The following is a 25,046-nucleotide window of genomic DNA, read 5'->3' as shown; positions in this document are numbered from 1 at the left end:
ACAGTGTGTGACATTTCAACTCTTAGAATCTTTTCTGTTAATTAATATCCCTGAGATGACTACTCTTAGGGTACATGTCACTCCCTTTAAGTAGAACCAACTTCTGACAGGTCTGAATTAACTGATATACAATACTGTATCCAGTACCTTATGTGGCTCCTCAGTGCTTGAAATGCAGTTATAAAGGAACTGAGTATTTAATTTAATTTCAGTTTCAATTTTAAAATGGGTAATTAAGTTATTGGAAAACTTTTAAGCATGTGTCGAACAACTTGGATATGTGAATTTACTTTTCCACATGAATATTGTACAAAATCAGAAGACATCAAATATTTCTGATAAAAATTTAACATCAAAGTTGAGATGTTGCTAAGTATAAAATTCATACCGGATTTTGAATGCAGAGCAAAAAATTAGAAATGTAAAATATGTCATTAATTTTTAATGTTAATTTTGCTGAAATGATATTATTTGGATATATTTTGTTATGGTTAAATATTTTATCATAACTATATTATTACAATTAATTTTACTTTACATTAATATATGCTAGAAAAATTTTAAATTACATACAGAGCTTTAAATTACATATACAGACATTATATGTCTTTTATAGCTTCACTGAGCTATCATTAACAACTAAAAATGGTAGGTATTTAAGGTGTACAACATGAGGTTTAGGTACATATATTACCGGTTAAGCTAATTTTTTTGTTTATTTGTTTGTTTTTTATTTTTGTATTTTTCTGGTACCCGGAATTGAACTCACGACCTTGCGCTTGCCAGGCAGGCACTGTGCCCCTGAGCTAAATCCCCAGCCCCCTGTCATGCTAATTAACATATCAGTTGCCTCATATAGTTAGTTACCTTTGTGTGTGTGCATGCATATGTGTATGGTAATAATACTTCGGATCTATTCTCTAAGTAGATTTTATTGTTATTAGCTACACCTTTTTTTCTTCCAGGGCTGATCTAGATTTAGTAACAAGACAAGCAATCCTACATTTAGGGTTAGACAGCATGGCTGAAAAACATATAGTGCTGCACAGAGAGGTGAGATTATTATTCTGTTAGCTTTCTTTGGTTCTTGTGGACCCTCAACATGACATTAGTCACCTAGCATCTCTCCAGGGAATTGTGTCACAGAAATAGTACATTTCACTTGTGTAATACAGTATATTTTACTTGGATAGTGCAGTTTCTTTTCATTTGTATAATATAGTACTTTTTAAAGATGGAAAAGGTAGAAAGGGAGGAAGATCCAGGAAGTAGAGGAGGAATGTTCTCTCATTTCATTTTGCCTTTAAATTATGTCCATAATCCCTTAAATTATATTTGAAGTTACAGTGCTATGAGCTTGGAATTCCCCTACATTTTCTTAGTAGTCTAACCCAAAAGAAATAACACAGAAAGATTTTGGATGGTGGGGTATCCTGTAAAATTTCTGGGAGGTATGTAGGAAACATATTGATTACTTTTGTAGCGTAGAAAGTAAATATTTTGCTAAAGAGGAGGAGAGACAGAAAAAGGGAGACATGAGGAAAAGTGTAGGAAAGAGACACTTCAGCAAAATGCCTTCAATGTGGAACTGAAGAAGAAGGTGTAAATATAGAATATGTTGTAGAAAAGTTGTTGATATGTCTATATGGAAGTGAGAAACATTCCCCAAAATTTTGGTTTCATTTTGTTAACTCTTTTTTGAGAAAAAAATTTTTAAAAATTCATTTTTTTCATGTACACGTGAAAAAAAAATTGAGCATAAACATTCATTTCAAGTTTTTTTGTGAGATTTTGTTCACTTTCCACCTTATGAAACTCTTCATCCACGGAACATTCAGCATAGCTCCAGCTCCTCCCACCTCCAGCGACTTTGCATAGCTCTCCCAACTCCTCCATGTTCTGAGCCTTCCCTCGCTTTGAGCCTGCTTAAAAAGCTGGTTATTTTTCAAAGAATATCTCATTAGAGATTTTGTATTGAAACTTTAGTTTGATTTTTACTTGTTGGGTGTAGGAACAAGGAAAGGTGTTCCTTCTTGCAAATTAAAACTTCGGAAGAGCTCAGATATGTAAAATAGAGGAGGTCTGAGCTGCCCTGATTGAAAGAAGGAAGAACCCTTAACGCATATGAGATTAATGAAGGACAAATCTAAAACCACTGCCTAAGCCTAGATTTGATTCACTGTGTTATTTCTCTTGGGACAGTTCTGATTTAAACCTTATCTCTAATAATATAATGTAAAGTTTTATCTCTTTAAAGGGGAATTCAAACATTGGTGAGCTGGCTGTTGGTGGTGGTTTACCCTATCTTCTATTATAATGTGTTTCTTGCTGAATGTCATGACATTTAGTTACAAAATATTCTGGCAGTAGACTCCTCAGCACACAGAAGATAGGGATAACTGAATCTTACTGGTTTTAGCACGTTTACCATCAAATAGCACCTACCTTTCACTGGCTACATAATGAGCACCTGCAGGATGAGTCCTATTGCGCCTGGGACTGAGTTGCAGGGAGGATGCTTTGCTAACGCCTGTGAAATCAGACACCATTACACGCTCACCCTGATTTTATACAGAAGAATGGCCTGAGGCATGTGGCCACACCTTTGTTCAGGATTATATTCACAACAAAGTTTTGCAAAGCCTGTCTGGACAGTGTAGTCTTTCATCGGGAAGGATGGAAACCCTCTGAGTGGGCCCAGTTATTTCTTACAGTTGTGAAAACACATATTTGCAAGCTCTTGGGGCTTTCTGAGTGCAGAGAAGCCTTGCTCAATGGTTATGATCAAGAGATGGCTCAGTCCCTGTCATACTTTCATTAGCTAGATTTTCTCTTTGCATCATCACTTCAGAGATTTACTGGAGAAACTATAGAGAAACCCTAAAGGAGTAAGAGAAAGCTGCAGCTTATGAGCCATCAGAGCAATAACATTAAACTGATGATATACGGAGAATGAATCTTCCCTTAAAAAGAAAATAAGCGTCAGGAATTATTTTAGACTGGTGAAAACCCTTGAGGTTAGAGGCAGTCACATCTTTTTTTTCTTACGGAAATGTTAATAATTGTTTTAGGTCAATTTAATGTGACCATTTCAACCTCTTCATAAACTTTATTGTAAAACATCTGCTGGTAATAATTTATTATTTCTTTTTGGGGATTTAGTAACTTGACAAATTCTAAGGATGAAGAGATTTTATTATCTGTGAACAGATTAATTAGTTTTGGAAAAAACAGTATGATGAGGCAATCCATTCATTCATAAACTAAATTAGAAAATTGTCTATTTTTTGCTAAAAAAAGAAATGATGATTGGCTAGTGAAATTATTGAACACTATTAAGAGACAAGTTAAATCCAATGATATTACTATAATGACACAGATAGTACTATAATGATAATACCACATAACAATTATAGTACTATAATAACACAGATAGTGACAATAATTGGTTACATTTATTGAAAGCTTCTTATGTACCAGGCACTGTGCTAATTGCTGTGTGACATAGGGCTGCGGATATAGCTCAGCCATACAGCGTCCGCCTGGCAAGTGTAAGGCTGTGAGTTCGATTCCTGGTATCAAAAAAAAATGCTGTGTGACAGTGTCTCAGCATTTTCTCTTAACTCTGTGACATAAATTGCTTTTCTTATTTCACAAATTAGAAAACTAAGGCTGAAGATAAAGTAAGGTTCATGAGCAAATTTCAATTCAAATACAACTGTGTGACTCAAGGATGGGTACTCTTAAAAAATCACTGTATGACATGGAGTTATATTCACAAACAAAGCCGTAAGTGTAGATGTCTTAACAGAGAAAGGGCAGGCATTGGCAACTTCCTCTTAATAATTTGTAGTGTGCACTTGAATGTAAAAAGTTCCGTGCTCCGACAAGTATGCATACACCATTGTGGACAGAGAAATAGAGGCCTCAGATCTTATTAAGTGGATGGAGTCTTAGTGTATGGGCTGTTTAATTTCTAATAATTTTAGATTCATTTACTGAAAATATACATATTTTGGATATTATAAAACTAAAGAGAAAAACTAGCATTGCCTTTTCTAAGCCATTAAGATATGACTTATCATGTACCATCTTGGGAATTTAGTTCTTTTCTTCAAGGATAACTTTATTTATAGAAAAAATCAGAACAGCTGCCTCGGCATGTCACTTGACGTTCCACAGGCCTTCAGGGAGCTGCAGTCAAGATCCCTGTGAAACTGCCGTGTCTGGCCCTGGTTGCCTCTCTCTGCCCCTTCACGAGCGATGCCAGGCCTTGTTCCATCCAAGCATCTCCGAATGCACCAGAGCAGGACCTCAACGTGTCTCAACCTGTGTGCCAGCTCCACAGAGCCCATTCCGTTTGCCAGGGTGCGCAGGAGCTTCTGCATGAGTTCCCGGGGCCAGGTGGCACTTGTGGGCAGGCACAGCGTTCAACTCGAAAGAGCAACTGGGAAGAACATGGTATCTTTCAAACTCAGCTCCTGTGACAAAAGCTTATTTTTGGTTACTGGGGGGAAAATCAGAACAGCTACGTCAGCCCATTCAATGACTATGGGGTGCAGGAGTGCTGGCTTAAAATGAGCGTCAGTGAATGTACCAGCCAAGTCTCAGGAGTCTCCAGTACCAGCACGGCCTCACGAAAAGCAGCACATGTGTAGAAAAGGCAGCTAGTGACTCAAGAGACGAGAGCCTGCGCAGACGCACAGCAGAGGTGTGCGGCTTTGGGGGGCACTCAGGCCTGCTGTGTCTCAGCTTCGCCTTTGCGGGAAGACCGGGGTCCTTCCTGTGGCCTTGGCTGAAACGTGTGGTGGTTTTACAAAGCTCCAGTTTCAACCAAATCAGTAATTGAACATTTCATTATATTGCTTGTCACAGGCATAGGGAATGGCAATGTTGTTATTATAAGTAATTGCAGTTAAAGAATTATAAGGAAGATCTGATTAGTCAGAAGAGAGCAATTAATAAAGGATAAGACTGTCATGGAAGGAGGAAAAAGAGGACGAGTTGTGGAGTCACACCTGAGAACATCTGATAGCCTTTTCTCCAAGAAGAAAGTGCTCTGGCTAGGGGCCTTCACAAAGAAGAATTAGAATTTGGTTAAAAACTGATGAAACTGATAGTTTATATTTCTGAATTCCTGTCTCTTCCATGTGAGGACAGTGACTCCTGTGGCTCTCTGAACTGGGAAATCCACATAGATAATCTCATAATTTATATATGAGTTTGTGTTCCATTGTGCACAAGACTACATATACTTCTCCAGAAACATGTGCATGAAGTCTTGACAACTACTGTTTATTGAGTAGAAGGAAACATGCCACCAGTCAATAACCTTGGAGGACATAGTCCTCAGGGTGGATAATTACACTGGCCATATGCAAGGACTAGGAGATGAGAGTTTGGTAAGGACTTTAAACCATGGAGAGCAGGAGGAGGTGTCCTTCTTTCTAGAATACCCGCGGATGGACAACTCCAGCTCTGCTGTCTTGACAAGGGGCTTTGAGCATGCTTCCACTCCCATTTCACCAGGGTGGATGAGAGTCCAGTCATCTCACCTCTTTACTGGTGAAGTCCCTTTCATAGGCTTTTTCTTGAGGCTCCCACTGCAGGAGCAATATGTGACTCATGAATCTACATGGGGAAAAGCAGAGGATTATTTTGTGCAGGAAGGAAGGAGGTTTTACCCTTTATCAATACTTTATCATGAAAACTTATGCATAGCAAATCCCAAAGAATTTTGAAACAACACAAACGTTTACCACCCAACTCTTACCAATAGTATTTTACTATAATTGATCACTTATTCATTCATCAGTCAACACCAGAAATCAGTATCAGTCAGAAATCAGTATTTGTTTATTATTTTTCTACAGGTATGTAACATTTAACTATAACTAACATTTGACTATATAACAATGTATAATATTGTAATTTAAAATGTACACAAAATGAAATGCAGAAATCTTAGATGTACAGTCACTGAGTTATGTTAGTTACATAGGCCTGTATAATCTATATTCCTATCAAGCTATAGAACATTACTATCTTCTCAGAAATTTCTTTCATATTCCTTATAAGTAGTTAATCCTTGATACCATCTAATAGAAGATTCACCATTTGCTTTTTATCATAGATTAGTTTTGATTGCTCTAGAATTTCATGTAAGTGGAACCATACAATATATGTTTTTATGTGTAAGGTTGCTTTAACTCAATATAATGTTTTTGAAAATTTTCTACATTGTGCATGTCAGTAGTTTGGTTCTTTTTTATAGATGGGCAGGTTTTTTTTGTATTAATATACTACATTTTGCTTATCCATTCTATTGTCAGTACACATCTAGGCCATTTCCAATTTATGAGTAAAGGTGCTGTGAACATTGTTGTACAAGACTTTGTAAACATACTTCCATTTTCTGTGATATGTACCCAGAAGTGGTGATGCTGGGTCACTTGTCAAACCTTTTTGAAACTGATTATTCCATTTTATATTTCTACCGGCAACATGTGAGGGTCTCAGTAACTTCACAACCTCACCAAGATTTTATCTTATCTGCCCTTTAAATTTTAGTCATGTTGGTGGATGTGTGGAAGTATCTCGTTATGATTTTGGTCAGCATGAAAATTGAGGTCTAATTGCTTAAAATTTGAGAGGATGAAAAGAAGGGAAAGGCAGCCTTGATTGTAAGAGTCCTGAACGAGGTAGAGTTTTAGAAATGGGGAGCACACTGGACAGACCAAAAGCTAATTTGAATACATAATATATTTAAATTCTACTTAATTCAGATGAAGAGGAGGACTCCAAAATACACTTATAAACATCAGACTCAGCTAAAAATAAAAGAAATACATAAAGAGGAAATCTTAGACAAGACAAAATGAGAATGTTTTTGACAATGTTCATGCCGTAAAATTCTGTAGATAGCCTGGGTTAAAAGAAATTAAGAAACTAATAATTAGACATGTAATTAATTATATGGAGGTATGTATATATTTTTATTTTATCACTGTTCTTATATGGAGGTGTGTGTATATTTTTATTTCATCACTATTCCCATTTAGTAAATGTATTGAGGCATTTTATTTTGCAGTTACAATTTTATCAACAAATTGTAAGGTAAATATTCTTGAAGAAATGTAGAGCCACATGCATTAGTCAGCAGCTATGGAAATTAGAGAAACTTGTTAAAAACTTTTATGCCCAAAATATGTCGTTGTAGCTTCCATATAATAAAACTTACAGAATTTTCAACAAAGGTGGATATCTAAATTTTGTGCTTTATGTTTGGTTTCCCTGGGATTTAATAATTTCGGAAAATTAATCAGTGTGACAATTACAAGTGGTTTTTGCTGGGGCTGGGGATTTAGCTCAGCGGCAAAGCGCCTGCCTGGCAAGCGCAAGGTCATGAGTTCGGTTCCCGGTACCGGAGGAAAACCCCCCCCCAAAAAAAAACAAGTGGTTTTTGCTTTTTAAATAGCAAAATATTCTGTTAAAGGATCACAACACTAACATCTTTTACATTCACTTATGTCTAGTTATAAAATTCACTTTATATAACACCCTGAAAGATTCATAACTTTTCTTAAATTTTATTTTATAATTTTGACTGAGAAAGTATAAATAGCTACCTTTAAAAAACATAAGTTGTTTCTCTGTTTCTCTTTTAGGTCCTAAGTTAGAGATCACAGGGCAAGATTTTCTTCAAGAAGCAAAAAGTCTCATTGCTCAACATTATAAGAAAATAAATGAGGTTAGTGCTTTGAATTTATCTAATATCATTTTTCAGAAAAATAATGACCTTTTTTTGTGTGCTGTAATGGTTGTTTCAAAGGATTTCATGAATCCTAGTATGAAATAGGCTCTGAATAAAGGGGAAAGTGAAATACTTAGTAGCTGCAAAAATTGATTTTTGATGGCATTTAAAAATAAGATTGTTTAGTTCTACAAATTGTTTAATTTGACATATATATTTAGAATGTACATGCAAAACAACTTTGATGTTTTCTTTTGATGAATTATAACACAGTTATTTAAATTTGTTTCAAATAAATATCCCTTTGCATTCTATCAGACAAGCTAAAGTGAAAAATCTACTGCAAGATGCATATCTTCGGTTCCCTTAGCATGACACTTTACCTGTGTTCTCCCCCGCACTGCCTTGCATTAGAACTGTCAGCCAGGCCTATAGCTACTCAAGGGCATAGACTGTCTTTTTTGAATGCTGCATCTCCAGCAACAAGCACTGTGCCTCACGCAATAAATACCTTCTGGATAACATACATTTGGAATGTGAGCAAAAAGGGTGAAAGGGATGGGATGGCATAGAGAAGCATCCACAGAGCAGGTGGATAACTTGGGGAAGGGGCACCTTGTGTGACAGATGGACCTTTGGGGACACAGGTGAGGAAAGGAGATTGACTCACAAACATGAGAATTATATTCCACTTGTGACTTATTTTCTTTTTCAACACTTAAAAATTTAGAATTTTAAATAATGATTTTAAAGGTTTTAATGCTTTTTTTGGTGGGAAGGGAGATTTTCATTTTTACTTGTATTTCTTTTGAATGATCCTCTCAGCCATGGCAAACCTTTGAGAGCTTTCAATGCTAACGAACAGCCAGCTGTGGCACTTGTGCTGTAGGTTCGCCACCACTGCTCCTGGCCATAAATATTTTCTATCTTGTAGTCAACACTGTTAACATTACTTGATTAACTTTTTCTCTGACAAATTAAAAATTATTTCAATTATATTAATTTCATAAATAGGAACATGAAATAAATAATTCATACTATGCAGAGTTAGATACAGCTACCTTAGTTAGGCCCTTGACCTGCTTTAAGGATTCTGTCTAGTATCAGTGGCCTAAAATTCTATCTTAAATTGCCTGGCTAAACATGTTATCAGTGTACTAAAGCTCTAGTGACACTCTGAGTTGAAAACAATTTGAATTGGTAACAATTTGAATTTTTCAAAACATTTTTATTTGGGGAGGGTGGAGGAGTAATAATTTTACCTACAGAACAATCATCATTGTTTGGGTAATTACTGTTCAAAGACACAAAGCTGCATTTGTTTTCTCTTATTCATGTTAATCAAAATTGGGAAAAAATTAAATGATTGAATCAGTTTGCAATATATTTCCCATTATCAATATGGATTTCTTGAGAGCTTTCCTCCCTGTATGCTCCGCATTTCCAGTTTAGAAGACAGAGAGGTTTGGGAATGTTAGCATTTTACAGACGGTTAAGAGTTCTTCAGAGAGGAATGAATACAATTATATTCCTATATGTCTACTTGAAAACTCCTATTTTTAAAATGAACTTTGAGTCTGTATTTTAAACTATCACATGTAAAGACAAAGTTACTATTTTAAAACTTACATTTATTTTGAAGTGGACTATAAGTTTAATGTAAGGGCTTGTGGAAAGCTACATAGAACAACATCTGACTTAGCTGATTCCGGTCATGTACTTTATAGTAAACAACTTACATAGTAAGAAGCACTGTAAGCCATATTTCCTAAAGATATAATTTTATAAATTTAACAACTGAAATTTATTATCCAATTTGTGAATTTATTTTACAGTTTTATTTATTGATAAGAGTGATACATAACGGAGTAACAAATAAAGTAAATTTTAAAAAATATTTTTGTTCTGTTCCTAGAATAAAGTTCAAGGTCCTTCTATAAATGTTTTTAGGAATAAACACCAAAAACCAAAAACTACCAAATACATACCTCTGGAGATTAAGAAAAATGAAACACTTGGTGTTGATGTGTCCCAAGAACATCGGACAGCACTTCGACATATTTGTCTTCCCGAGGAGTCTTCCAAATGTCGACCTTCTGAGGAGCCTTCAAGAGGAAAATCTGCTTTCAAGGAGCCACATTTTTTTAGTATAAAAGAGAAACACTGGTCTGCGGATCTTACTGCAAGAGGTAAGGTTTGAATGTAATCAAGAAACTCAGCAAACCAACAAGCAAAACAGGAATGGAATTTTTTTGTTGAGATAATACCCTAAACTTTACATTTTATCAATGAAAGGTGAAGCGGTACAGTCAATAGAGCTGCGAATCTTTGGGGCATGCCAGACTTTGAGATGAGATCATCTTAATGGGAAAGGGAAATGTAGGAACAAAAATTGGCTGTGTGTTTTCCAGGGATGAGTTTTTTTTTTAGCATAAATCCTGAGACTGTTTATTTCACTGTTACTAGAGCAGTCCTATGTTTAGACCTGAATTCTGCTGGGTGAGTTAGGTAGGTCAGGAAACCTGTTATAAGTACGTTCCCTCAAAACTCTATACAGGTTTTGGGAGCTATAGAATTTTCCCTTAAGACAAATTATAGTAAAGTTGCATTGTTCACCAGAAACATAGTAAGGCCAAAACAGGGGTCTATATAAGCAAAGAGCTATTGTGTTCCTGACAGTGCTGGTTTAAATAAATGACTCTGTACAACAAACTTAACTTTCAAAGTCACATCTCAATTTTTTCCCTCATGGTTATCTCTAAAGGTATTCATGCATTTATTTATTTGTTTTTTTCATTCAACAAAGAGCACTTAATCTGTGCCAGGCAATGTTAGGAACTGGAGATCAAAGATTTGATTTCAGAAAGTATTGGTGGGGATAAACACAAGGCGATCTCTTATTCTACACTGTGATAATTGCTGTAAAAAGAGGGAGGTGGAAAAGCATTATGGAAGCATGGAGGAGTAGAAAGCAAGGATCAGAATGAATATTTATGAAATTGGATCTAACTAATGATAGGTCTTAAGGAGAGGTTTGTTTAGTGGCAGGATGGGAATAAGAGAGACCATACGTAAACATTGGATTGTTTCCCTAGTGTAAGAAGCCGAACGAGTAAATAAGATCCACAATGCACAACAGATATTGAGAAATGGGAAGAAACTGTCCCAAAGGAAAGAAAAACAGATGGGGGAAGGAGAAGAGAAGGAAGGGAAAAAGAAAATTACACACACACACACACACACACACACACACACACACACACACACAAGATAGCTGAGATAGCTATACTACTAATTTTATTAGTTCATTGTGGACTGGCTTTAGCCTAGCAGTTCCTTCTGGATGCCTACCTATTACTTCACTGAAAAGAAAGGTTAGTGTTTATACTGTTTGATGAGTTTTCACGCCTATATCTAGTAATCTGAGCAACTACTTTGAAGATAACCATACACACTATGCTAACTATTGTTACTCTCCTACTATCTTGTTTTGAAATTGTGTACATTGTTTTTATTGTTTTTTTTTTTCTCTTGAAAATAAAAAAGAGAAACCATATGTAGCAATGGGAGCAAGTTGTATTAAAGATCTGGAAGGTAAAAGATCATGATATACTTTGTGAAAAGGGCAGTTTGGTAGGAAATGAAGCTGGGAAGATGTGTGGGGCCACATTCTGAGAAGATAAACAGGCCTAAGATTTGAATCTATGTATAAAGAGCTGATATTGATTTTGGGTGAGGGCAGTGGGACATATGATCAGATATTTCTGTTAGGAAAATAAAACTGGCAGCAGAGACAGTTTCTAGAATGACAATAAAGACATATGTAAGGGCTGTCTGAGAAGAGATTGTCCAGTTAAGGATGGCAGCAGCTCATGTGAAGGAGAGCAGTGAAACATGAAGTGTACGGCAGAGAAACTTCCTCAGAATTTCTCCAAGTGTAGTCTTCAGAATACCAATCTGAACAAAGAGCTTGCTGGTCAGATAAATTTGAAAACTATGCACACTATATTTCCTTCTTGGCAATTACTATTGATCAATAATATATTGTAAACTCTGAGAATTACTTCAGAAATCTATTTACTGAATGTCCATTTTTTCATATTATGCCAAGAAGTGTTTTGAGATTAGGGACTTAAAAAGATATATTGAGTAATTCAGAACTGGAGGATTACTTCAGGGTAAATTAACAAACAGGTCTTTGAAGAATCAACTGATTATGTAGTGAACATGAAGATCTTGAGAAAGATACTGACTGGGAAACTAGATGTACTTCACTGAGTTGAGGTAGGAATTCAAGGTATGTTGTAGGTGGGGTAATATAAAATGACCTGAATTTGTTGCTCACAGTTATGGAGGAAAACCAAAGACCAAGGCACCAGAAGGTTTTATATCTGAGGAAAACCTGAACTCTGCTTCCAAGAGCTTGAACACTGCATCTCCGGCGGGATGGAAAGCTATGTTCTCACATGGTAGAAAAGATGGGAAGCTAAAAGGATTAGGGAGTTCTCTGAAGCCTTTTTATTAATAGTATCATTTTCATTCATGAAGGTGGATCCCTAAAAACCTAATTATTGCCCCCAAACAATACATACCTTTACACAGTATTTTATTTTGATACAGGATCTTGCTGAGTTGCCCAGGCTTGACTTGAACTTACGGTTCTCCTGCTGTAGCCTCCCAGGATGCTGGGAGTACAGATGTTCACCACTATGGTGTTTAATACTATCAGATTGGATGTTAGGTTCCAACATGAATTTTGGAGGAACAGAAATATTTAAAACATTAAAAACATGGGGGGGGCAGATATTGAATAGGTGGGGAAAAGGATGGGAGAAATTAATAATTTTTTTTGTACTTTTAAGCAGGTATGCAAATGGAGATAGCCATTAGGAAGTTGGAAAAGGAGATCCGGCTCTTAAGAGGAAGGCAGGTTAGGATTCAAAATAGATGTGGGAGGTCATTATCATACTGAAATTGTGTGGTTCATGCATTTGTTCAAACAACATCTATGTATTTATCATGTGAAGTCTAGAAGGACTGAAGATGTGCTATTTGAAGTATGTAGTTTGTATGCTATGGGATGAAGGAGGACAGATAATTAGATTATAATATGGTTTATAATAGAAGCAAGATGCTTTGAAGTAAATATGGACTTCATTTAGATTGAGGAGTCAGGGATGGATCCCCAGGAAATTTAAAGACTTTGGTAAACGTTGAAGAACAAATAAGTTTTAACTCATTCTCTCTAGTGAGGAATTATTTCCTAGATGATGCTAGACATCTGGCTATGTTGTATTTGAGGAAACTAAAACGATATTACCTAACACAAGGACTGAAAATTGAGACTAAAGAACACTGAATTTCAATCTCAAAGTATAGGAACAATTTAAATGTTTTTGGGAAAAGTTGCCATGGTCACTCTTGTTTTAGAATGTTTACTAGGTAGGAGAGGAGGGAGGATACGAATGAATTTTTGAGGCATAGTGGTCAATAAGGAGAGAGTGGCTCATGTAAGAAAGAATGATGCAGAAGCAGAGGAGATGGAGCTGAGGGTCTGGTTATAGACATTAGAGAGGTAGAGTGACACACTTTCTCACCAATAAAAACATAAGAAGCAGGGAAGAGCTGTGGCACTGGCCTAGTACTTTCCATTAAGTGGCTGCATGGGGTCATTTGTGTTTGTAAAATATGTAGCAATTTAAAACTCTGCAGATGTAAAGATGGTAAAACCTGTGTAAAGATGGTAAAACTGACACCAGGAATAGCTTAAAATATACCCCGTGTGATTGTTGAGCTTTGTAGCTTTAGGTAAAGAAAAGAAGCAATATTATTAAAATGTGTTGGTGATTTCTGGTTGTGTTTGGGCAGTCATAAAAATAAGTTGAACTGAGAGAAATACTGGCTAGTTCATAACTAAAAATGAAAGAACACAGAGAGATACTGGGTATTTGGATCTTGAGCTTTAAACAGATATCCACTAAGATTAACATTGCATCAAAAAGAATAGTAAAGATATGCTTTTTAAAAAACTTAATCCATTGTCTCAGGCCACTAAGAGACTAAGAAAGGGGGTAAGGACCAAAGGAGATGTTAGAACTATGTATAAAAAAGACTTCCAATGTGATTATTGTCATGTAGAATTAATTGGAAATAAATAACACAAATTTTAGAAAATCCCACTGCTAATGAAACTATAAGCCTTCATTCAACTGAGTAATCAAAAAGTAAAATAAGCTGTAGGAATTAAAATTACACAAACTCTACCGCTTCCAGGGAGAATAACAGCAAGATGTAACTTAGAAGCAAGTAAAAAGCTAGGAGCAAGTAACATCTTCCTAGAGACTTGGATCCAAGAGTCGCTTAACAACAACAACAATATTAACAACAACATTATCATCATTATCATCAGCAACAACAATATCAACAACAACTGCAAAGAAGACAGTGCCTACCAGGAAAGAATCATTATGTATTCAAACAACTTCCATAGGGAATTTTCTTAGTGACTCCTCAGGAGGATTCTGCTAGTTTATTTGAACTAGTGACTGCTGTGTGCCTCCTTTTCTATCATTTCGCTAATGGAGTTTTATTAAGGATTTCCTATTATCTACTCTATTACCATATATCATGTGCTTTTGGGGGAAAGCAGGAGGTAACTTTATATTTGTTTCACACGTTATTGGACCATGAGGAACCACATATGGACCTGAGGAGGAAGATTAGAAATTATCCAGGCATCCTGGACTGAGATAGATGCAGTTTCTGACACAACTCTGGGGCATCTCTTGAGGAAGAAGGAGGTGTACTCTCCTTCTGGAAAAAAGAAGGAACAGAAATTTAGTATTCAAAGGAGCAGACTATGACAAAGACTGGGTAGGTGCTCATTAGACTTGTGTGCATTTCTTCTTTGGGTTATTTCTTGTGTCCTTGTAGTTAGGTGGGACTATGTGATAGATTTGGTTGCTGGATTATTGCTGCCGGTGATGCAGACCCATGATGCTATCTTATATTCTCTAGCATATTCAAGTGTGGGGACTCCTCTTCAGTACTCTTTGAGTAGTTATACTTATTATTCCTAAGAGAGTGCTAATAGTACTTTTAATACCTGTTGGTCCCAAAATATTTTTTTCAGATATTCAGTAAATACACAAAGGTCAGTGCAGAGACTATAATGGTGAGAAAAACTGGAAATAAATTACGTTTTCATGGAACTTGAAGTATGTTCTCATGGAACTTGTAATCCAGCTGGAGGAGAAGATATCAACTAAATTCTCATATGTATACAGACTGTTAATGCATTATAGGTGAATTGGACCTGTGCCCAAGGACAGGGAGCGCTTCCTAGAGTAAATGATATTTCATATGTAATGTCGCAGAAGAATAGAAAGCACTCAGACTAGCAATGGGAAGTTATAGGCAATAGGACAACCATGTGTAGTGACCCAAGGTGGGGACGTGAGAAATGCCTTCAAAGTGAAAGAAGCGAGCTCAGCTGGCTGCAGTTCTGAGAATGAGCTAGGGAAATCATTTGAGACTATGTCAAAGTGGAGCCTTGTAGTCAGTCGGTGGGGACTTATTTTTGCTCCGTGCTCCTTGCACTCCTTCCTGGCTTGGGATAGCTGCAGGAATGGTCTCAGCACCAACACAGGAGCAATGAGAAATGGGAGATGAGAGCTGATAGATACACGAGTCTTTCTTTCTTTGCCCAGACAGAGAATCTCAGGAATATTTTGTAAAGCTTTTACAAGGTTCCAATAAGCAATCAGTATCTTATCAGGATGGTCAACTCAGAAAAAAATTTTATGTTAGCTTCCCTTTTGTGCCATTTCCTTTATTCCTGTTCCCCAAAATTGCTCCCTTAAAAATATTTTGTTGGTGGAATTGTCAGTACTTGCTGAAAGGTCAGGTATGGGATGCAAAGGAAAGGAAAAGCCAGAGATGACTTTTAGACATTAGTTCTGCTGAACTGAAAGGTCAGAATTCTCATCAGAAAGATGAAAGTTTCTAATTTCTGAGATGGACAACAGAAGGAGATAGGGTTTTGAATGGGTAGAAAACAAGAGTTAGGATTAAGAAATGTTAGGTTTACAAGTACCTATTGAAAAAATAAATCAAAATGTCAGTTGGGTAGTCTGTTTACGTGTGGGCTCATAGGAATGATGTATATATTGGTATAAATATCAGTATTATGCAACAGAAATACTATATGAATCACAATGTCATAATTGAAAATTTTTTCTAGTGGCAAACTTAAAAAAGTAATGGGCTGGGCATGTGGCTCAGTGGTAGAGTGCTTGCCTAGCATGCACAAGGCCTTGAGTTCAACCCCCAGTACCACCAAAATAAATAAAAAGTAAATAACCAAGGATGGTGGCACATACCTGTGACCCCAGCACTCAGAGAAGTGGAGTCTGTATGATCACAAGTTCAAGCCCATCCTAAGCAACTTAGCGGTTTTATGAGACCCTATGTCAAAAACAAAACAAGCAAGCAAGCAAACAACAAAAAAGGGGGGGGGCTATAAATACAGCTCAATGCAAAGGCAATAATTCCCAGTACTATTCACACACACACACACGCACACACAGGTAAAATTAATTTAATAATGCATGTGTGTAGCGTAATACACTCAAAATATCATTTCAATAGTCAATATAAAATTATTGAGATATTTTACTTTGATACTAAGTACTATGTTTGGTTGTGTCACTCAAAGAATATGTGTTGAAAACTTAATCCCCAATGCAATAATGTTGACAGAAGATTAGCCAGTGAGGGCTCGGCCCTCATAAATGAATTATTGCCACTTATAACAGGGCTTGAGACTGCAAGTTCCATCTGCTCTGTGCCTTGTGCCTTTTCTCTTGCCCTTCTATAGCCTGCTATGGGATGTTGCAGCAGGAAGGCCCCTACTAGATGCAGTCCCCAAAACTGTAAGAAATAAGTCTGAGTTCTAATAAATTACCTAGTCTCAGATATTCTGTTACAGCAGCACAAAAGGGACGAAGGCACTAAGTCTTCAAAATATGGTACATATTATACATATTATACTTTTTGCTTTCCCCAATTGGGCCCAGCCATACTGCTGATATTCAGTAGCTACAGTCTGTGCATGGGTACCATGTTGGACAGTAAGTGTGCAGATTGTATCACAGTCATATTCTTGGATAAGATAGATCATTTAGGGAGTAAATGTAGGTAGAAAAAAATAAATAGAAATATGGAAGATCTCCAGGGAGTTTCAACATTTAGAGGGTAAGAAGAGGAGTACCTAACAGAGGAAGTAGAGAATAACGTCTAGGAGTGAAACTAGGGGAGAACAAAATATGTTACATTGCATCAAGGAGCGGTGCCTTCAACAGGAGCAAGGAGAGCTTACCTGTCGTCCAGGAGGAAGGCAGGGGTGTCTCACAAATGAAGACAGACTGGTAGATTAGATAATAGAATTGCTTTTTTTCTTTTCCATGTAAATTTAGAAGCAAGATCTTCACTTGAGGATGGGATGGGGCTGGAAATGGTAGGGTCAGGGGGAGCAAGGTGAAGGTGAAATAATCATAACCTGGGAGAATACGAAAGTGAAACGATAGTGTGTTGTGCTAGTTATTGTTTTTCAACCTTTGAAATTGTTGGAAAGTGTCAGTTAGGATCAGGGAAGAAATTTGACTTTACTACCTAAAGCCTTAGAGTCTGTGTGGGGTGGATGAGCAACAATAATCCACAAGACAGCTGCTAAAAAATTGTGCTCTTTGGAAAGTAAGAGTTAGAACAAGAAAATAGGGGCTATCCAGAGAAGGCAGTGAAAATATCAATTTAGCTGATGAATGAATAGTCTTGAATTTCTTAGGGCACAGTGAAGGGTTTGGGGAAGTGGTCCAACAAAGAATGAAAGATTGTGGGTCTGTGGAGACTGAGACAGATAGTAAGAAGAGAAGGAAGATTGGTTCCAAAGGCCTCTTAGAGTAAGTAAGTAATTCATTTCAATGAGACTGTCTTTCAAGGAATTTTCCTTTCCAGTTTGTAATCACGAATCCAAGGATGTTGGGAATGGGGTGTATGAGGAGGAGTAAAAGATTTACCAAGAGTGCAAGCAAGATGGTGGGCCTCCTGAGCATCCCATGCTAGATGAGGTCAGAGACATTTTATTAGGAACCTTTGCATGTGCCCCACCAGAAAGCTGTGAAATACTGATCTGGGAGTTTGTATGTGAGTGAAAATTGCAATTCATTTCTCAAAGTTCTTATCTCCAAAAGCATATATTAAGTCTGTAACTTGGATCTATTTTTTAAACATATTTCCAATACTCACTGCAGGGCGAATGGAAGGATGATCTAAGATATCAGTGGCATTAATTCCAGAGTTTGATTAAATTTTTCAAGATTAGAAAGGAAGGTATTTCCTGTGTGTGTAGTACGTGTACTCTCTGCTCAGGCTGAAAATTCAGTTGCATTTTCTTCTGTAAAGTGAATATCTTAAGTGAGAACAGGCCAAACATTTTTTGAATTTTATCCAAGGATATCAACTTTGAAAATGCACTGTGACAATTATAATATCAAATCTATTTAATAAAAATATTCTTTATGCTTACCAATTTTTCTTGAACAGAGCAAAATGCAGAAAAACACAGGTTGTTCTCTTTTAATACATACGTATTCTGTAGCGTTTCTTAAACAGTTATTGTTGCCATTTTTCCAGTTTCTGAATCTGGATAATTAGAAATTATTAGAATTTAGAGTTATTAGGTTATCAAAATTATTGAACATTAGAAATTAAAAATCACATATAAAATATACATTTGTAACATAGTCAATACTCATTTATAGTTAACATTAAATGCATAATACTCATCTTTGTATGCAGCCCCTTTAAAATAAAAACATCTAGGTTTGTTTAAATTTAAAAAGTTGGTTTATTCAAATTTGAAAGGTCTTTAATTATACCAAATGAGATTTCATGATTCTCACGTCAAGCACATATATTTAGGGCTTATATTGGATCATTCCTTAACCACAGTATTCTGGAAAGGGGTGGAATCGTGTGTCTCTGTGTGTGTATGCACACTTGAGTGTGTGCTTGTGTGTATGTGTTTGAGTGTGTATATATGTGAGCGTGTGCATGTAGCGAGTATGAGGGTATGTATTCTCAGTCTCCAATCACAAATCTTTTTCTTTATATATAAAATGAAAGCACAATGAGTTTTAGTAGTGCTTTAAAATGACTATATATCTAGAAAGCACTAGAGAAACCTCTCAGGAAAAGCAAATTTGTGCTATGCTTATTTCTGTGCCCATAGTCATGACAACTTACCAAATGGTTTTTTGATCAACAATGTTTATAAAACCTTCTATTTTATATTTTAATGATTTCAAGTATACATATGATAGTGGCAAATGTATTAAAACTGTTTTTACTTACTCTCACAAAATTATTTGGAAGGATTTAAGTCTGGGATGCCTAACGTTTTATGAGAAAAATGGAAACTAGAGATTTTTTTCAATGAGGTGGAAAATTAGGTAATATTTTATATTGCAAACTAATCTGATTTTTGAAGCTTTAGAATTTGAAACAGTAATATTTCTCCATGTATAAAAACAGACCCTTGTTGTGAAATTTCTAATAAAGGAATAAAGTTGGGATAAACTCATGAGAGATCATTACAGAGAGTGTTTTGCAGCTGCTTCTTAAAAATGTTTCTTCCTGGTTTGGATTGCAATTGACCTGGTCAGTTCTGAAATAGAAAAAATGCAGGACGGCAAACCCAGAGCAGAGTGGGAGGCCGGCTCCATTGAAATAGCACAAGATTTACTGATGTTTTAAAATTATTTCTGTAATTTTTATTAGTCCATTTGTATGGTACATAATGTTTACATTTCTTGTGGGGAATTGGTACCCATACATAGTACATTTCCTTCCTGTTTTTCTTTTTATCATCTCCTTCTCCCTCCTCCACCCATCTTTCGATCTCTCCCTGTTTTGGTGCATGTTTGCAGGAGATAATGTTTACATTCCTAGTGAGAAGTTGGTCCAGGTACGTAACACATCTTAATTCCTCCGTTCACTCTCCTTTTCTTCCTCTCTCTCCCCGGTCTCTCCATCTCTTGATTCCCTTCTCATTCAAGCAAGATGTTTCCCCACTTCCTGTTATCTATCATTTATTTTGCTCTGTATTTATATCTGAGATTTCTCATATAAGAGAAACCATGTGATATTTAAGGTTCTGTGTCTGATTTATTTCATGTAGCATTATGGTCTCAAGGTGTATCCATTTTCCTAGAAGTGATTCAAGTTTATCTTTCTTTATGGCACAGTCGTAATCCATTCTGTAGATGCCACATTTTCCTTATCCATGCACCTGTTGATAGACATATGGTCTGCTTCTGAGATTTAGCTGTTACGAATTGTGCTGCTATAAACATGGACATGAGTGTATTACTGTAATATGTTGTCCTTAACTCTTTTGAGAAGATCCCTAGAAGGGCAATAGCTGGGTCAAAAGAAATTTCTAGTATTAGTTTTTTGAGGAGTCTTCGTGATGATTTCCAAAATGGTTGTACTAGTTTACATTCCCAACAACAGTGCAGAAGACTTTCTTTTTTTCTGCAGCCTCACCCGCGTTTTTTAATTATTTGATTTCTTGATGATGGCCATGCTTTGTGGAGTCAGATGGACTCTCAGTGTTTTAACTTGCATCTCTTTACCAACCGATGATGTTGAGCAGTTTTATGTATTGATTGGCCATTTGTATTTCTTCTGTGAAGTGTCTATTCTTTTCACTTGCTCATTTTTTGATTGGGTCTTTTATTTTGAGAGGTCTAGTATTTTTGAGTTCTTTATTTAAGCTAGGTAATAGTCCTCTGTCTGAGGAATAGATGGAACATATTTTTCTCATTCTGTGAGCAGTCTTTTTACCTGCTTGGTTGTTTCTTTTGATGTGCAGAAGCTTTTAATTTGATAGGATCAAGGATCTATTTGTTGATTCTCTGTACTATTTCCTGTGCAACTGGGGTTCTGTTCAGAAAGTCCATGCCTGTGCCTATGCTTTCAAGGATTTCACCTGCTTTGTCTTCCAGCAGATTAACCATTAGTTCTTTGATACACTTTGATTATGATTTAGTACATGGTGAAAGATGCGGGTCTAGATTCAATTTTCTGCACATGGATAGCCAATTTTCCCAGTATCATTTATTAATGAGACTGTCTTTCCTGTAGTGTACATTTTGGGCCCCTTTGCCAAAGATCAAATAGTTGAATGTACTTGGAGTTGTTTCTGTACCCTCAGTTTTGTTCCATTGATCCTCAGGTCTGTTTTTGTTCCAGTACCATGCTGTTTTCATTATTAAATATTCATTAGTAAATCAAGCAGAGTTGGCTTTAAACTTTTGAGGGTTAAATTACTCAGATTTTAGTTGTTTTCATGGGAAAATATGGTAGTGAGATTGCTACATGTTTATATAAAAGGAATATGTAGATATTAAATTAATTGACTTCTCTTTTTACTAGCTTTGGTATGGAGGTCTGCAAAATAGAGAAAAAAATCAAAGCATGTTCCCTATCCTGTTCTCCATGATACGGAATATTTCTGTGACTTTGGTCATAGAAGTTCCTCTCTAGTAGAAACCCAGAAGCCATGATCAGAGCAGGAATGTGGTGATAAGGTACCAGTTTAACCATTTAGGTCCAGGCTTTTAGCAGAGTGCATAAATCAGAGTGGTTTTGGGGAGGCAGTTGCCTGGGACTCACAACCTCAAGCAAATGATCTTTGTGTGAGGAAGGCGATCAGGTAGGAAGAAGCAGCCTCTATCATATTAAGCAGAAATGATTTTGCATTTATATGAACAGATGTCTTAGCCTCTATAGTGTTATCTCTTATTTAGTAGTAATTCAAAGAAGATAATCTATTCTCAGTTAGTTAATATTGGTTATTTTAGTATTAGTAAAACTTTTATGCTTCTATACTTCTTACTATTCTCTCCTGACATGGCTGCTTATTTGTCCTCTGACCTATGCAATTTTGTTTGTACCAAAACATATCAGAGTAAGTTACTTTTCAGTCTAAATATTAAAATACTACTACCACTACTACTGCTTTTACTACTATATTAATAAACTCTTCTGCCCAAAGCTCTCTACAGGGTACTGTTTAAGTAGGCATTATGATGATTGCTTGAGAAGTAGTTGCATGAGATATCAACTGTCTTCTAAAACGAATGGGACAAGATTTGTGTCACCATTTTTCAGAAGTGGTATGTACTTCTGACTGTTTGTAGCTCCAAGAACATCTATTGGAGTGGTTTTCCTGTGAACTTATCTATGTTCTCTGAAGGAAAGTAATCCTTTTTTAGGGCAAAGATCTTATTTATCTTCTTTACATTCATATCCCCATGGCTAAATAGCACAATGATGAGCTCTCTGAGAACCTTAATGATATTCTAGAAATGATTATTGAATAATGCCATAAAGGGACTATAAGAATTACTGTGTAAAACACTAAACCAATTTAAGTACAGGAAGTGACTTTTCAAATTGTTTCATGTACCACTGAAGGATTTTTTGTTATTAGGGCTTGATCTCTGAGTTGCATTTTAAGAAGACCTGTGTGTGTGTGTGTGTGTGTGTGTGTGGTGGCCATTAAGAATATGGCAGTTACTGCCCAGAATAAGAAGATTCATTTTAATCAACGTCCAGTATAAAACAGCTGTTGCCTGAGCTATTCATTGCCCAAGGTAGTTATTCATTTTTCTGGCCTGCGTGGATGCTTCCAAAATGATTCTGTCACAGCATGTGTTTTCTGGCATTTCCTCTGAATGCTGGGAAACCTGGAGCCAAGGATCTATTAGTGCCTGAAGTGTGGAATGTGAGACATAGATCATCCCTTCTCTGAGCTGGCACTGCTCTGAGGCAGCCTGAGAACCAGGGGAACAAGCCAACTGCCGAATCCTTCTGCTTTTGATCCGGTTGCACTTAATGAATCAAAACATTACTTTAAAGGTACTTTATTTTTTCAACCATCTCAGAAGTCCAATTTGTACTTAGACTCTACGTAGTGAAGATGGGGAGACAGGAGCATTTTATGTGACCATCAGAGAGCCGTGAACAAATCTGTATAACCTGCTGTCATCACATATTTGATAGGTACGCTTAAGTGCTTCCAATCTGATTGATTTGATGGCAGTTTCTGGTTTCCAACTATACTTAACCATTAAATGTGCCTTTGAAGCGGCCTTCACGAATAGAAGAATCTGACTGTATCTCTATGAATTGATGTTCACTTTTTCTGTTTTTCAGTGAAAGCTTGAAAGTGTATTAATCTACCTAAAAACTGATTTTTGGTTTTAAAACCTGAAAATACTTCCACTGTCCTATGGGAAGCCAATCAATGGGGACTAGAACGAAGAAGCTACAAATATCATATACTGAGCATCTATTACTTTATCAAGCACTATATCAATAGGGCATTATCAAAATTTTGCTGAACATGTGTAGTATTAGTTTCATTTTACAGGTAAAAAAATTCAGGCTCAAAGAAAGGTGTGTCTAAGCTGTCACTGATAGTAAATGATAAACCCATGACTTGCAGTTTTTCTGAATCTTAAGCTTGCACTTTTGCAACTCATGCAATTTGCTACATCTTTTCCCAATGGAATGGAGTAATTCAGGCACTTGGAATACAGGTCTTCCAAGTGCTCTGGAAGCCTGGAAGTGATAGATTTTTTTTCTACATTGTTGCTTAAGAGAGATATAATGTAAATTCTGTCATAAAAGTGAAGGGGCATGGGTGTATAAAACCCATATTTATTATTTAGAATATTTCTATAAGTGAATTATTTAATTTCAATTTTATGAGTTGTATTACATTGAACAATGGGCACTTAACAGGAAAAAATAAAAGAGGTATTGAATTTTTAATATTTATTGTTCATCAAAGGCATCAAAATTTTTAGCATTGACTGTTCTTTGGTGTATAAAGTCTAAAAATCAACAGAAATAAATTCCTGTATGAACTACAATGAAAATACCAATATAACTCCACAAAAAAAAATCTTTAATTCAATTATCACACCTAAGGCAATCTTCACACAGGACAACAGCACATTCCATATGCATGTATCACTTACACTGACAGCACATGTGTTTTGCTTTCCTGGACTTTTTGTAGGACATACTTGACATCTCATTGGTCTTGTTGTTTTGTCAGGAGGTTCTTATTATATAATGTGTAGTAAACAGGAACATAAAATATCAATAGAATAAAGTATTAAATTCTTAATAGATATTGCCCTTTTAGAATAAACATCAACATTTTACATCAGCTTGTACTTGTTTACAAAACCTAAAAGATAACATCAGAAGCAAATTCCTATGTGAACTAGAATGTAAATACAAACAAAAGTCTACAACAAAAATAATATTTGCTTCAATTGTCACACCCAAGGCAGAGTTTGTACATCACAATTGCATGTTCCATCCACATGTCTTGCTTACACTGATAGCACGAGTGTTTAGTTTCTTACACTGAGAGAGAGCATATGTGCTTAGCTTTGCTTTCATCTGTGGCAGGCCATTGTCACCTTTCTTTTTTTCCTGTTTTGTCAGGAGCTTACTACTATATTGTACAATGTACCTGTAGCAGGAAAATGAGATATCAATAACATAAAATATCAAATGGGTAATGAATGCTTAGCGGAGACATCAACATTTCTATATCAACTGTTTACTTGCTTACAAAACCAAAAGATAACATCAGAAATAAATTACTATGTGAGGTACGTTGTAAATGTAATCAAAAGTCTATCACAAAAATAATTTTGCTTTCACTGTCACACCCAAACCAGTCTGCAAGCACAAAAACTGCGTGTTACATACACAAGTATTGCTTTCACAGAGAGCGTGTACATGTTGTTTTTCTATCCTTTCTTGAAGGGCACAGTTGACATCTTTTTGGTTTTCCTATTCTCTTGTCAGATCTTTATGATGCTGTGCCTGTGTGTTCCCCTGTCAGTGTGCTCCACAATATTTTTTGCATAGTTCGCTGGGCAGAAACATTTTGTTTTTCCTCTGCTGTAAATGCTCTCTTGTGAGTTCCAGTAATAATCCTCTAAAAAAACTTCTTTGTGGTATTTTGCACTTGTTATTTTCTTTGTAAACTATTAAACTATTTATACCATACATGTTTAGGATTGAGTAAAACACAACCATTGGCCAATTCTTTGTGTTTCTAGTGACATCACAATTGCTGCATAACTTATCAATAACATTTCCTCTACCTTTGATTTTGCTGTAGAAAGTTGCCATTTCA

At 36.1% G+C, this 25,046-nt stretch overlaps 1 protein-coding gene across 6 annotated transcripts in view; it reads left to right on the top strand.

Annotated features, from left to right (window-relative positions):
* The window catches only part of LOC102018715, a 395,385-nt gene that overhangs the window by 85,665 nt on the left and 284,674 nt on the right, over window positions 1-25,046 (top strand). For all 6 annotated transcript variants that reach the window (XM_005400878.2, XM_005400880.2, XM_013522869.1 and 3 more), the window contains 2 exons: window positions 7,668-7,750; window positions 9,669-9,942. In XM_005400878.2, the coding sequence (XP_005400935.1) occupies window positions 7,668-7,750; window positions 9,669-9,942 (357 nt within the window). The remainder of the gene's footprint in view (window positions 1-7,667; window positions 7,751-9,668; window positions 9,943-25,046) is intronic.

Source organism: Chinchilla lanigera, unplaced genomic scaffold (assembly GCF_000276665.1).
Source record: "Chinchilla lanigera isolate Chin_1 unplaced genomic scaffold, ChiLan1.0 scaffold00070, whole genome shotgun sequence".
Taxonomy (NCBI): Eukaryota; Metazoa; Chordata; class Mammalia; order Rodentia; family Chinchillidae; genus Chinchilla; species Chinchilla lanigera.
Note: the sequence above shows the minus strand (reverse complement) of the source record. Positions and strands in the feature narration are given on the sequence as shown.